Here is a 16,299-nt window from a genome sequence, read left to right on the forward strand (position 1 = left end):
TGGATAATGTTTTATAAGTGATGAGAGTGAAAAAATATAAAAACGAGACTAAAGTAGTTAAAATGAAAATTGAGTGTAATGTTTTCAAAAAATAAATAAATTTTGTATATATTATATATATAAAATAATATTTAATAAATATAATCGGAGTAGAAGCGAGATATAACATGCGAGTAGACAAAAACCTACCCATTTTCTCATTAAAGGGGAAGAAAATCCATGTGGGACGGGAGATGTGAGGCAGTGCGGGGAGAAATGAGTCTTCCTAAATCTATTTAGTGTAAGTTGCGTCTCCTAAGAGGAGACTTAATATGGCCACGTACATATTAATATTTGTAAATTGTAAATTATATATATTATATATTATTTATATATTTATCCTTATATGTATATTTATCTTTTGATAATTATAGGTGATAATTATTGAAGTTACTTAAAATATCAAGAACTCTAAATGGTGGTTTGGCTAAGGCCTATCAATTTTCACTAATTCAGTTTCCTTGATGGAAGGAAACTAACAAGGTTTATCTAATAATATATCAATCTGATAAGGGTCCCTGACCTAGCAGTTATAAACAGGCTTGTGGTTTTCCATCAATGAGGCACTCAAGTTCTGCATAGGTTAGAAGACACTTATTCATAAAGTGTGAAATGAGTGATATAATATTAAGAGGTTCAGAAGAAATACACACATCACACAACTTGATCAACAATGGCTGGAGGAAGTTAGTATAAATTTTATTCTGCTGTATATCCATACATATATGATTTTCCTACATTGTGGTATTAGAGTTTATCTCCAAATCTATGTTGATCAGTATATAGATTCAATATATATATATATATCATTGACGTTCTTATAAAAAAAAAAATTTCGTCAATTCTGTTCTTGCAATTGTATAGATTCAATATATATATGTCATTGACGTTCTTATAAACTTTTTGTTTTCGTCAATACCGTTCTTGCAATTGTGTAATTGTCTTCATCATGACTAGGATGCAAGAATAGCTTCAGTTTTAAACTTTCTTCATCTGTGTATGTGTGTAAATGAGAATGCATGTGCACGTATGTCAAAGGGTAATTAAAGAGGCAAGAATAGCTTCAGATTCTGATATAAAAAAACATATATATATATATATATATATATTTGTAAATAGTTGTGGAATAGTATTTGGGTTTGTTTACAGAAATTAAATATCTTGCTACCATTATATTTGAGTTTGTTTTATGTTCCGTTAAAAGTTATATGGTGCCGAATTTATAAGATGGTTGAGCATTACAATAATTTGAGAATAGCCACAACATCTTAAATTATTGTTATATGTATGAAGTTAGAAAATAATTATATTAGATGACATCTTATTACTTGCATTTAAATTAGTAAAATTAATTATTTTACCCACAGGAAGATAATTGCTTTATTAATTTATTTGGAATAAGATAGTAAGTTTTAAATATCAAAATAAAAAATTTTCTATGTCTACAGATAATGGAATTATTTTATTTTGTGAGAGATATTTACTAGTTTTATTGATAAAGTTAAGTAGATTCGATACAAGTTGTAATCTTTATCCACAGGGAGATTAGAATTTACTTTTTTGTTTTTTTTTGTCGTAGCATGATTTGCTCTTGGTTATTGCAGTCATTCCTACTACATTAGTGAGTTCTGAATCATCTCATATTCCATTTTTGAGTGGTGAAAATTTTTCCGACTGGAAAGATAAGATTCTTTTGACTTTGGGGTGAATGAACCTTGATTTGGCGCTTCGTGTGGATGAACCACCTGTTCCTACGGAATCAAGTATGTTAACTGAGAGGGCTTCTTATGAGAGGTGGGAGCGATCTAATAGCTTAAGTTTAATGCTCATCAAGTCTCGTATCAGTAAGGGCATTAGGGGTTCAATCCTTGACTGCGACAGGGTTAAGGTCTTCATAAAGGCTATTGAAGAGCAATTTGTGACATCTGAGAAGGCATTAGCCAACACTCTAATGAAGAAGCTCTCAGGCATGAGACTTAATGGTTCTAAAGGTGTGCGTGAACACATTATGGAAATGCGGGACATTGCAGCTCAACTTAAAACATTGGAGATAGAGATTTCTGAGTCGTTCTTAGTACATTTTATCCTTAACTCTCTTCCTATGGAATATAGTGCTTTCAAAATTTCCTATAACACACAGAAGGAGAAATGGTCAGTAAATGAACTTTTGGCCATGTGTGTTCAAGAGGAAGAGAGATTGAAGCATGAAAAACTAGAGACTGCCAATCTTGCATTTCATGGAAAAGGAAAAAACCGAAAGGACAAAACTGTTCCGCAACAGAAAGTGCAAATGAAGCGTTATGGCAATAAAGGTGAATGCTTCTTTTGCAAGAAAAAGGGACACATAAAGAACGATTGTCCTAAGTACATGAAATGGCTCGAGAAAAAAAGTAATATATTCTCTCTTGTGTGTTATGAATCTAACTTTGTTAAAGTTCTTGATAATACATGGTGGATTGATTCTGGTTCTACAATTCATGTTGCCAATACTGTGCAGGGCTTTCTCATCCTAAGGAAACCGACAACAAGTAAACAGGGCATCTATTCGAGAAATGGGATGCATTCACATGTGGAGGCTATGGGAACTTTTAGACTGATTTTAAATTCTGGCTTTGTTTTGGATCTTGAAAACACTTTTTATGTTCCATCATTTTCTAGAAATTTAGTTTCAATTTCAAAATTAGTACCTTTTGGATATACATTTAATTTTGTTAGTTCGAGTTTCAATTTATTGAAAAATAATGCTACTATTGGCAATGGTTTTTTAACTGATGGTTTATGTAAATTTGATTTGGATCTTTCATATGAAAATAGTCTTTTAACCTTACATAGTGGAATTGGCATAAAGAGAAGTATTACCAATGAGAACTCCTCTATAGTATGGCATAGAATTAGTAAATGATGGAGTTTTAAATACTCTTGATTTTACTGATTTTGGTACTTGTGTAGATTGCATTAAGGGAAAGCAAACCAACAAGTCCACTAAAGGTGCCAAAAGAAGTTCTAATATTCTTGAGATCATACACACAGACCTCTGTGGACCATTTACTCTACCTTGTTTCAATGGTCAGAGATATTTTGTCTCATTTATTGATGATCATACACGATATATGTATCTCTATCTTTTATTTGATAAGGCTGAGGCACTTGATGCATTTAAAGCCTATAAAGCAGAGGTAGAGAAACAAACAGAAAAGAGCATTAAAATCGTGAGATCAGATAGAGGTGGAAAATATTATGGAAGGTGCACAGAATCCAGACAAATACCTGGTCCATTTGCTAGGTTTCTTAAAGAAGAAGGAATAATTGCCCAATATACAATGCCTGGTACACCACAACAAATGGTATAGCTGAAAGGAGGAACCGTACACTTATGGACATGGTAAGGAGCTGTAGACGTCCCCGAACGTCCCGGGAGGGAACCCCCCTGTTTTGTTCATTTGGGGCTCACTACAGATTAGACTCAATGTCACGGTCTTGTATCTAATCTCACAGAGTGCAATGCAAGACCGATGAATCATCAAAGAGTCCAAATCCAGCAAATCGTTTTGAAAAACAGATTTTTAGAAAGAAGTGCCAAACATGGACTGCTTTGCCAGATACAGAGTCGCCACCTAAATATTTTATTTTGGGAAATTTAGGAAATCCTGACTCATTTGCCTAAGGCCACGTGTCCGTCATCACCAAAGTTGCCTCGGCTCGGGAACTTGGATACGATTGGGGAAGGTCACTTCGTGAGCACCCCCGCTCGCTCGATCAAAGATCGGCCTCTACTAACCATAATATCGAGTTTTGAAAACATTATGTATTCTTATTCCGGTTATTAGCCAAGATTTACTACGTGATGCACATAGCATACAAGTATAGACTGGATCGCCTGAATTGGAACAACACATCTCATGTTTGCTTATTTTGAAAATGGTTTGATGGTGTTACCCGCAAGTAGGCTAAGACATGGATTTGCCACCCTCGGGTGGGCTTAGAAAACGTGATGGTTTGCCACTCTCAAGTGGGCTTAAAACTCACAGTCAATGCATTATTCCAATTCAGATAATCCAACCTTCACCCATAGGCATTCAGGCAGGTATATCACATAAGCACATAGCCTCATGGTAAGCATGCTATCATGGAAGTCACTCACACACATGCAAGGATGCTAAAGCATAAACACTTACCGAGTACTCCAAACCAAAACAGAAGCTATGTTAGAAATCCATGCATGATCCTAACTATGCTGAAATGCCTAATGCAACACATGCAGGAATGCAACTACAATAGGCTCGGCTATTCTAAAGATGGCATGTGAAATGCTACAACTAACAAGTATTCAACTCGGAATTGAAATACAATGCAGTTAGTATGATGCGCCGAGCCCAGTGCATGCAGGACAAATGAATGAATGCAAACATGCGAGCACAAGTATGCTAATTGAAACATGTCCTAATCTAACCATCATAAGCTGATAAATAAAAGGGAGAAAGACGTGGGGTTGGAAGAGATATATCACACACACGCACACTTATTACAAAATTGCTCTCCTCGGAGGGTCCGAATAAATAACAGCTATATCTAATTATTACACAACATTAACTAATTAACAAACTAGCTAAGTAAGCATGTAAACTACATGAATGTGATTGCCTCGGCTCTGTTTTGGGTGACGATGGATGCATGCATGCTTGAGTCGCCTCGTTGGGAAATTCCATCGCGATACCTTGTCTTGCCTTTGTTTGCAACTGATTTTAGAAATTTGCACAAGGCTCCAAGAGGCTGAAACTCCACCCTAGGAAGGCTGCCGACTAGATATTGGCTTGGGAAACACCTGCCGACCACCCTTTGTGGTGGAAACCAAAAAAGGTTATCGGCCTGCCAGAAAACCTGGTCGGCCGACCATTTTCTGCCTCTGGTTTCTGGTTTTTTCTGCAACAAAGGCAAGAGAGAGAAAAGGCAATGTATTTTCAACAAATGTGTGCATGACCACTCTCCCCGTCATTGCACAAGCTCTAGGGAGTGTAGTCCTCGATCCTCGTGCCATCAATCACGCATCTCGATGCATGATGGCCGAGGAGTCGAATTGCATGACTCAATATGAAATGAATGCACATATAAGCAAGTAAAGCCAACAACTCTATCATGGACAGTCAAGAGTGTCGGCGACCGAGAATCGATGCATGTTTCGTCACTTGGAATACGAAACGTCCCTCATTTTCCCGTGTTTGGACTAAACCCTACTCCAAACACAATGCAACAAATAAGGATGTCATGACATGCACAAATGCAACTAGCATGCAATCCTAATGCAATGCGACCTAATCGTGCAAACATGCAAGAATGAGATACGAATATGCTACTAGCATACACAATGCTATGAACCATATGGCATACACAATGCGACTAACAACCTAGCATACGCAATGCAAGGAAATGAGATGGCATATACACTGCCTAAAACAACATAACATGCACAACACATTGTAACATGGCATACACAATGCAAGGTGGACTTACACCAATATGAGTGGACCTCAGCCACACTCACATCAGTAGCCATATAAGGAAAATGAGACAACCGAAATACATGCAAACATGCACGAATGCAATGGACCGAACCTAAGGCATCAAATGCCACTCTACCAAAACATGGCAAGGGATGAAAGATGGTCTACAAACATGCAATTTCTAGCTCTGAAACATGATGCACAATGGTTCCGAATCATAAAAATATGTCACACAATGCAAGCTAGATGGCCCGAATACCGAAACTAGTGAAGCGGATTACACTAGAGGTACATAAAGCAATGCACGAATGGAAAAACCAACCCCAAATAGACCCTAGGCAGGTCTGAAACAATGGAGAAATGACCTAAAATGATGGCTCGGAATGCAAAGAAATGGAGCTCATTCAATGGTCAGTAAATGAGGCATACAGGTCCGACTCTCAAACGCATTTAAAGAGTATGAAACATGGGAATATGGAATTCACATAAGCTTTGAAATATGATGTATAATGGCCCCAAAACAAGAAAATGCCTCAACATATACATGTAATGGACCTCAAAACTCAAAGCTAGGCAAGTATATTAAACTACAAGCATGCAAAACAAACATCATTCGACCATGAGACCCAAAAACAGAGCTAGGGCAGTCCAAAATATGTACAAAATTAGTTTAAGGAAAGGCCAAAAAGTGCTAAAATCAAGGGTCAACAAAGCATGCGAAGTAAGCTAGTGAACCATGATTTGCACTACAGTTATATGAAGCACATGAGAGCTCACCAAACCAGCCAAAAATAGAAGTATTCCATGCCAAATAATGCCCAAAAACACACTGAAAGTCAGTCAATGCATGCAAGAATGATGTCACTACTACAAAAATAGTTAAAGATCGCACTTTGACAAAAAAAAAAAGATCTCACTTTTATTGGAAGTGTGATAAAAAAAATTAGATTGATATTTTAATCACACTTAATTTGATTGAGTGTGATAATATTTATTTTTTATGTCACTTTTCAATTAAGTGTGATTATATATATATATTTTTAATCACACCTTCTAATTAAAGTGTGATTATATATACACTGCTACTTTTTAATCACACTTTTTAAACAAGTGTGATTATATATATATTTTTTAATCACACATTCTAATTAAAGTGTGATTATTTATATATTTTTTAATCACACCTTCTAATTAAAGTGTGATTATATATACACTGCTACTTTTTAATCACACTTTTTAAACAAGTGTGATTATATATATATTTTTTAATCACACATTCTAATTAAAGTGTGATTATTTATATATTTTTTAATCACACCTTCTAATTAAAGTGTGATTATATATACACTGCTACTTTTTAATCACACTTTTTAAACAAGTGTGATTATATATATATTTTTTAATCACACATTCTAATTAAAGTGTGATTATTTATATATTTTTTAATCACACCTTCTAATTAAAGTGTGATTATATATACACTACTACTTTTTAATCACACTTTTTAAATAGGTGTGATTATATATATATTTTTTAACCACACATTCTAATTAAAGTGTGATTATTTATATATTTTTTAATCACACCTTCTAATTAAAGTGTGATTATATATACACTACTACTTTTTAATCACACTTTTTAAATAAGTGTGATTATATATGTATTTTTTAATCACACATTTTAATTAAAGTGTGATTATATATACATTACTACTTTTTAATCACACTTTTTAAATAAGTGTAATTATATATATATATATATTTAATCACACTCCCTAAATAGGTATGATTGTATAAAATATTTCAATTTGATTTTTATATAAAATATATAATTCTCAAATCCGCGCCTCTATTCTACCCATGAATGATAGAAACGACTCACTACTAGAAAATGAGGCTTTAGACACGAAACTTTTTCACCCATTTTTTCATCTTCCTATCTCTCCGTCTCTGTCTCTCTTCTCTCTCTCTCTCTCTCTCTCTCTTACTCATCACGCTTCTCTGTCTGTCTGTTTCTCTCTTTCTCTCTGTCTCTTTTATTTTTCTCCCTCTCACTCATCACTCTTCTCTGTCTGTCTGTCTGTCAGTCTCTCTCTCTCTCTCTCTCTTTCTCTCTGTGTCTCTCGTTCATCTCTCTTCTATCTATTTCTCTCATCTCTCTTCTCTCTCTGTCTCTCTTCTCTTTATCTCTCTCGCTCATCTCTCTCTTGTTTATCTCTTTTCGCTCTTTTTTCTCTCTCTCTCATTGTCTATATCTTTTCACCCATTTTTTCATCTTCGTCTCTCTCTTCTCTTTCGCTCTCTCACTCATTACTCTTTTTTTCTGTCCATCTGTCTCTCTCTATCTCTCTCTTTCTCTCTGTGTGTCTCTCACTCATCTATCTATTCTCTCATCTCTTTTCTCTCCTTGTCTCTTCGCTCATCTCTCTTCTATCTATCTCTCTCATCTCTCTCTGTCTCTCTCACTCATCTCATCTCTCTCTGTCTCTCTCGCTCTTCTCTCTCTCTGTCTTTCTCGTTCATCTCTCTTCTCTCTGTGTCTCTCTCGCTCATCTCTCTTCTCTCTATCTCTCTCTCTTTGTCTCTCTCGTTCATCTCTCTTCTCTCTCTATCTCTTTTTCTGTCTCTCACTCTCTATCTCTTTATCTTTTTGTCTCACTCTCTCTCTCTCTTCTCTTTCTCTCTCTCTCTCTCTCCCACTGTGTTCGCGTTGCTCACTCTCTCATTTCCGTCTTCTCTATTTACTGAGCTCCCTCTCGATTTATCTATCCACTACAAGAAAATGCACTTTTAGCGACCACTTTGTCTCTCTCTCGCTCATCACTCTGTCTTTCTCTCTCTCTCTCTCTCTCTCTCTCTCTCCTCTATCTGTCTCTCACTCATCTCTCTCTCACCACTCATCTCCTTTACCACCTTCACCACTACTGCAAACGCCATTTCACTACTACCATTATTACCACTGTCGCTACTTCACCTCTACGACTACCATTACTACTACCATTGCCACCACTACCACTACTGCCACTACTATTACCATTACCTCTCCTTCACCCTTGCCACTTCATCTACTTTACCACTACCACTACCACAACTTCACCACTAATCTCCTTCGCTACCACCACCACCACCACCACCATCATCTCTTATCCACCACCTTCACCACTACTGCCACAACCACTACCATTACCTCTTATTCACCCTTGCCACTTCATCTACTCTACCACTACCACAACTTCACCACTAATCCCCTTCGCCGGCGCCACCACCACCACCATCTCTTATCCACCACCTTCATCACTACTGCAACTCCCTCTACTCTACCACAAAAAATTAGTTCATGATTTTTAATAACAAAAAAAAAAATGGGCCGTAGAAAAATATTTTTCATAAACCACCAAAAATTAACTTTTATTTTAGTGGAAAATATTTTTCATTAAAATATTACCCCTACTTGTACTAAATAAAAAATAATAATATTTTTTTCATCAAAATAAAAATGAAACAAATAAATTTTCAATTTTAGTAACTAAAAAAAAAAAGAATTTTTTTTAAAAAAAATTCATTAACTACAAAAAAATATATATTTTAACAAAAAATAATTTTTTTTGACGACGGCAACCCCCGTTGCAAAACAAAAAAAAAAAAAAGAAGTTAAACGACATTATTTTGTTATTTAAATTTTATTTTTGACAAAAAAAATTTATTTTTTACCCCTACTTCTACCAAATAAAAAATAATAATATTTTTTTCATTAAAATAAAAATGAAACAAATAAAATTTCAATTTTAGTAACTAAAAAAAAAAGATTTTTTTTAAAAAAAATTCATTAACTACAAAAAATATATATATTTAACAAAAAATTATTTTTTTTGACGACGGCAACTCCCGTCGCAAAAAAAAAATTAAATTAAATGACATTATTTTATTATTTAAATTTCATTTCTTACAAAAAAAAAAAAAAATTATTTTTTAATCCCGCCCTTTTTTGTTTTCCATTCCCGCTCCCTTCCCCCACCTTTTTTCTTCCAATCCCCCCTCCCCCCAAAAACAAAAAGTCCCCAATCTCAAACCCAAATCCCTAATCTGTTCTTGCCCCCCTCTCTCTCGAGATCAACGGCGAGCGGCGGAGGAGCAGCCCCACCTTTTTTCTTCCAATCCCCCCCTCCCTCCAAAAACAAAATATCCCCAATCTCAAACCCAAATCCCTAATCTGTTCTTACCCCCCTCTCTCTCGAGATCAACGGCGAGCAGCGGAGGAGCAGCCGAAAGGGCAAACGAGCCCTGGCCGTTCGCCATTGCACAGCTCGCAGTCTCCTTATTGGTTTTCTGTTTTCGCTTCTCCATATTCTACTTTACTGTCACTAAAATCATATTCCATATATTTTGTTTTATTTCTACTACCAAAATGAGGAAATTTTGAATTTATGTTTGCTATTGCAGGGCATCAGTGTTGGATGAAGCTGAATTTTCCAAGTTCCACTCTGGCGTGAAGCGTGGAGATATTGTTGGTGTTATTGGGTATCCAGGTTTGGAATACTTCACATGTTACTTATTGACCACTTGCGTTGATATTTGATTATCTTGCATTGAATATTGGAAAGAGAAAGCATAGGATGCAATTAATAATTATATCTATTGAAGTTCACGTAAACCCTTTTTGCCTCCATATCTGGACAACAAAATGTTCATCAGATTGTGGTTCCTTGCCGAAGTATTTTTAAGTTGGTTTAACAGAGAGTGATAGTGTATGGATTTAATTGTCCATCAACTTTGATGTAAGACTAAATTGATGTTTATTTTCTTTACTAGTAGAAACTTACGTATAAAAACTATTCAACATCTTGATTAAACATTCCAGTTTGTGTGTAAAGAGGTGTCAATTTCTTTGATAGGCCATATCCTTTTGTGCCACATAGAAGTAGCTATTATAAACAAGTTAAACTCACTAGGACCAATTTCTTGACAAGGATGGGTGGGATCCTAATTGACCTTGATTTTGTTCTTTTTTTAATCAGCAAATTGACATTTACTCTTGGCCCTTTGAAAAGAATTGAGCTGTGAGGTCATGAGCAGAGGTGGAACAAGAAAATTTATGTTCTCTAAAGTCTTTTTGAGTTGATTTGTGTATTAAGAACTTTTGAAACTACAACATAATTAGATATATTGGCATAAAGCACAAAATATTAAGAAAGAGATATTATTGTAAAGTTAAACGTACTTTGAATTGCTCTCCTTGTTTTTAAATTTTAGATTAGTATAAATTTAATATATTTTGATGTTTAAATTGATCTCATTGTAAAATTATAGACAACTATAATGGATTAATAAAATTACTTTCTATGATTTAATTGATGTTTATATATATATATATATATTTTTAAATTTAAATTTTTCTGAAAAATGTTTGTTGTTGATAAAAAATGTAAAATATAGAATTTAAGAAATCCATGTAGTTGATCAAACTTGGAAAATAAAGAATTTAAGTTGAAAGGTGAGATGTTGTATTTTTGTTTATGGAAATTGAAATTGAGTATGGGGGTCATGATGACATAGAAAAACCAGAGCTATGGCCAAAAAATACATATAGACTACCATTCTCTTTCTATGCCAAACCAGTGCTGGAGCACACTAATTTGAGTCAATATCTAAGCCTACTGGTTTAGAATGAGGTAGCATCATTTATTTGCATACATACATTGTTATCAAATCGTGAATCGTTTTGCTAAAATAGTGAATAATGAATTGTAAGATTCACTTGATTTATTATATTATAATTTTATATATGTTTATAAATATAAAAGTACACAGAGTGTTTAAAATGAAATAAATATCAATAGAACTAATTTGTATATCACATTGAACAATGTATATCAGTTAATTAATGTATATCAATATAATTAATTGATCTCCTTTTATTTCTTGATGGAGAGGTGAAAACGATGGTTCATGCATTATGTAAACAAAAACATAACTGAATCATAGTGAATTCCAAATTGAATCACACGATTTACTCAATTTCCGATTACCGACACGATTCTAATCGTTTGTTTGAAACTCGTATCGAATCTTGTATGAACCAAATCGTGAATCATACGAATCTAACAACCATGCTTGCATATGTTACCTATATGCAGGCTTGGACATGTTATGCTCAGTTATAAATTTATTTTGTTTTGAATAGGTAAGTTAAGGATACCTCACATATGAATATCTTTATTGGAGGAATGCAATCTAAGTTGCTGGGGTGTTCCCTAGGGGGCATTTTTTAGAAGTTATAATTATAGGATTTGTTGTCCTTCATACGAGATTCACACTGAATTTGATTTGTTGGAAAACTCTATCTCTTAGGTGGAAGTATTTATTTTATTATTTTAAATTAAAATCTAGAAATGTGGTGATTAGTTGTTGCGTCTGTGCAACTAAATACTCAAAAACATTGAATAATAGGAGATATTATCAGTTTAGATTCATTTGATGAAACTGTGTAGTATGCCTCCTGACATTTCTCGAAATAGATAGACCACCTAGTGGTGATGCTGCTTGTGACTATTAGAGCAGTACTATCAGATTAAAAAATCTTCATCTAGAAGATAATTACTTGAATTATCATTTGTGTAGGAGAAAATAAATCTAGGTAAATTTACAGAAGCATTGAACATGTTATCTTTAGTTTCTCTTTTCTTTGGGCGATTCAGAATTGTTGATCCCTGGATTGTAGTATATCCACTGGTAATATTTTTCAATTTGTGCTTTTTATTTAGTTTTTTAATTGAATTGATTATAGGAGATTAACTAGTCGGGTAGTTTTACAAAAACTCCTTGAATATATGTTCTCATTTTCACATTTCTAGCCTAACATGGTAATCTTTGGGTTGGTGAATCTGGACATGAGAATGAAAAGGTAAGCAGAGGACTGCTCCTAAATTATGGACAAGCATGCACAATACCAACTCCTAACATGGCCATAGACATATAATTACCCAGTACGTTATACTTTAGAGCCATGTTAGATTTGTGTGCTTATTGGCATGAATTCATAAACCTAAAAAGCTGGAATTGGCAAGGAAAGAATTTTTAGTTTAAAACAACTGAACTGTAGAATTGTAGTGCTTATATCATGTATGCAAACACGTGTGAGGGGCGTTGGAAATTTGAAAAGATAGGTAGGTTTTCAAATTTTGGTTTCTGGAATGAACTTTCCTTTTTGGTTTTATAGACATGGAAATATTTGAACAATTCTTGGATTGAGTTTATTGGTGGATTCCTTCTTTTTTTTTTTTTTGGCCTTCATATTTAGCAGTGTGAACATCATATTGTCTTTATACCATATTTATGTGAACATGTTCTTAGATTTTATGCTTATATTGTCTTGGTTGTGTTTCAGGGTGAAGAAATTATTGTGGTAATTCCATGGGATGAATGGTGGGAATTGTCTCTTAGGGATGAATCCAATCCACAGGTAGTGTTGCTGCCCTTACATCCAGATGTGCGTGCTAAATTGAAAATGCCCTCATATTGCTCAATCACAAGCCATTCAACAGTCCATGACTGTGGAATTAAAGGCAAGGTAAGGACCCCTATCTTATCCCTCTTTTTCATAGATAAAATACTCCATTAGAATGTACCAAAGGTGTGCAACCCATGTACACAATATGCATGCACAGTCTATACCAACATTACACAAAAAGTTTAAATATATATATATATATATATATTTTTTAATACTCAATCTGCCATGCTTTATTCTTTTAAGAATATATAATGCCTTCTTATAATGAATTTGATGAATGTGCCATGAATGGGATTTGGGAATCTATTGTGTATATATATTTTTGGTTTTCTCTGTTGATGCATTACTGAAGTGTTATTGCTAATTTTTTAAATGACTAAGTTTTTTAATGATGAACCAGTCTATCGATTCAATTGATTATTTTATAGGTGTTTTTACTTAGATGGTCAATGTCATATATATGTGGGTAATACTTCGATTGGAGCTGGATTAAAAATGATGGATCATAAAGGATCATAAAGGACATTTTCATAGATTCGTAACAAAAATTCATAATTTAATCGTCTTATTAAATTTAGCAATTTTCATGTTCTTTTATCTCAGTATGTTATATTTAACCTTTGTTTGATTGTTGGTTTTCGAAAGATAAATTCGGACACATTGTTATTTTAGGCTCAATCTGAATTGGGGATTTTATATATATATATATATACATATCTCTATTAGATCTTAAATTCAGTGTTGAAAGAAGTTTTTATTTATTTTCATAGATTCGTAACAAAAATTCATAATTTATAACATGAAATCAGTTTGTAATGTAATCAGGATGGTTCGTAAGTAAGACTTTTCTTATGGTGTGCCCCTTCATAACTACAACACAACAACAGTTGTTCATAACTGACACCACAAAAATTGCTGCTTTGATACAAACTGCTTATGCTTGAGCTTATATATTTATTCCATATTATCTTCCTGATGCTATTTTTTTCCCCCAATGATATCTCTGATTCTCTATACATGTCATACATCACGTGTTATGTGTACCCATTTTTTTAATGTATTTTTTGTTTGTTGGATGATATTTGTAACTGTGAAATGTAATAAATATATGGAATTGCAGTTTATAAAGGTAAAAATGGCCAATTGAGTGTTAACATTTTTCTCAACATTGTGTAATGCAATAAGGCCTCATCTTCAAAGGATTTTAATGAGTTATTCTGGTTACATGCTAGAAGCTTCAAGCTTCTCAAATGCAATTGGGAGTTTTGTTGATTAGGTGTGTTTTCATTTTCATTTTATTTTTGAACAGGGTTTTAGGAATATTAATTAGTGTCAACAACATATATATACACATAATCCTCGTTTTAATGATGCAATTGGGAGTTTCTAAACTCACCACACACCCGCCATGTTCATCTCTACACCTATATTCACAAATTTTTCTTCATAACATACAAGATATACAATGCATATAGTGAGTTTAGAGAGAAAATAAGCGAGTGTATTTAGAAGCTCTGATGAATTCTTTTCATAAATGCAGCCTCTGCTTCTCCAAAACTTGCTGCTGCTGCTGGTGATAGTAACTGCAATGTATGTACTCTTCCCCCTCCCCAAAAAAAAAAAAAAAAATGGAATAAATTCTTGAGTTTTTATATATTTATTTATTTATGGGTACCTAGAATTATGGTTCAACAGTAATAATAATATACCTTCACAAAAAGATCGTACACAAGCTATATTGAGATTTATCATTTTTAAATACTGTATTCATTAGTGACTTCCTAATTACAATGTCATTGACACTGAGCTGCTATGGCATCTAATTGTTAACAGGGAAGTTACTTCCAAAAGGATTAAGATCAAGCAGAAATGATTAATGTTCCTATTTTGGTTTGCTGAATTAATTTTTTAGTTTATTCATATGCATCAGCAGTTTTTGGATTAATTTGTGTTTTTATTTTTCAAGTCAGAAATATTTTGGAGAGATGCAAAATATGGTCCAAGAATTAAAGAACTTAGTTTTTTAAGTTTTTTTATTTTTTAATATATGTAAGCACAGTTAATTTTTTTTATTTAATTCCTTTGTATATACTTTTAAATATTTAATTTTCATTTATGAAATATATAACGTTATTCTATTCAATATGTGGTTATGATTCAAAATATAGTATATAGTGTGTATTACATTCGTCAAATGTGCATACAAAAATAATATTGATTATTTTTCAAATATGTCGAATCCTTTTTTTATTACAGATTTTATTAGTTATTAATCACACTTAAAAGGTGTGATCTAAATGTTGTTAAGCACATTTAAAAAGTGTGATTAAAAACTTTTAAAGATCACACTTAAAAGGTGTGATCTAAATGTTATTAATCACACTTAAAAAGTGTGATTAAAAATGGTCATTTTTAATCACACTTCCAAAGATCACACTTAAAAGGTGTGATCTAAATGTTATTAATCACACTTAAAAAGTGTGATTAAAAATGGTTATTTTTAATCACACTTCCAAAGATCACACTTAAAAGGTGTGATCTAAAATATTTTTAATCACACTTAAAAGGTGTGATCTAAATGTTTTTAATCACACTTAAAAGGTGTGATCTAAATGTTATTAAGCACACTTAAAAAGTGTGATTAAAAATGACCATTTTTAATCACACTCCCAAAGATCACACTTTAATAAAATTTAAAAGGTGTGATTAAATAACATACATCACACCAAAAAAGTGTGATCTTTATCTGTTTTTGTAGTAGTGTGTGCTCCTTTAGAAGGCCATGCAAGGGGTTGTTCCACACATACAAGATAGACATACAAAATGGCAAAACCACCTCTGGACAGAGATTATGAGGACCCTAAAACTCACCAAAAAGGTCTTGAAATTAGTCTAGGAAGCATACAAGTGAAAGCCCCTTTCAAAGGCCTTGAATAAGATTGCTCTACACATGCATAATAGACACTTTATATAGAAAAATGGGTTCAGACAAAGTTCATGCAGACCTTAAAACTCACCAAATAGGGCCTGAAACATGGCTTCAATACATGCAAAGTGGAGCTCCTTTGTAAGGCCAAAAGGGCCAACAAACAAGGCAAGGAGAGAGGGGGTCACCCCCCTCTTATTTTGGCTCTCAAAATAGTATGCTAGCCACTGAAAATTCATTGGATTTCAGTGGCTAGAAGGCCAAACAAAGCACAAAACCAAGGCCTAGATGCAAGGCTCAAAATAAGATGCAAACAAGCATGCAAGG

The 16,299-nt window shown here is 33.5% G+C and overlaps 1 protein-coding gene and 1 long non-coding RNA gene across 2 annotated transcripts; both read left to right on the top strand.

Moving 5' to 3' along the window:
* The first annotated feature begins 262 nt into the window (after nucleotides 1–262).
* Nucleotides 263–2,778, top strand: LOC145792808 (uncharacterized). The gene is made up of 2 exons (XM_082874374.1): nucleotides 263–2,429; nucleotides 2,537–2,778. The coding sequence occupies exons 1-2, from the start codon at nucleotides 1,748–1,750 to the stop codon at nucleotides 2,569–2,571; spliced, it is 717 nt and encodes a 238-aa protein (XP_082730500.1). The 5' UTR covers nucleotides 263–1,747; the 3' UTR covers nucleotides 2,572–2,778.
* Nucleotides 2,779–9,572: 6,794 nt separating this feature from the next.
* LOC145792809 (uncharacterized) lies at nucleotides 9,573–13,184 on the top strand. The gene is made up of 3 exons (XR_014332732.1): nucleotides 9,573–9,857; nucleotides 9,977–10,062; nucleotides 12,921–13,184. It is a non-coding gene; the product is annotated as an uncharacterized LOC145792809 (long non-coding RNA).
* The last annotated feature ends 3,115 nt before the right edge of the window (nucleotides 13,185–16,299 follow it).

The sequence above is a fragment of the Camellia sinensis genome, chromosome 6, assembly GCF_055761805.1.
Source record: "Camellia sinensis isolate YWXY chromosome 6, ASM5576180v1, whole genome shotgun sequence".
NCBI lineage: Eukaryota > Viridiplantae > Streptophyta > Magnoliopsida > Ericales > Theaceae > Camellia > Camellia sinensis.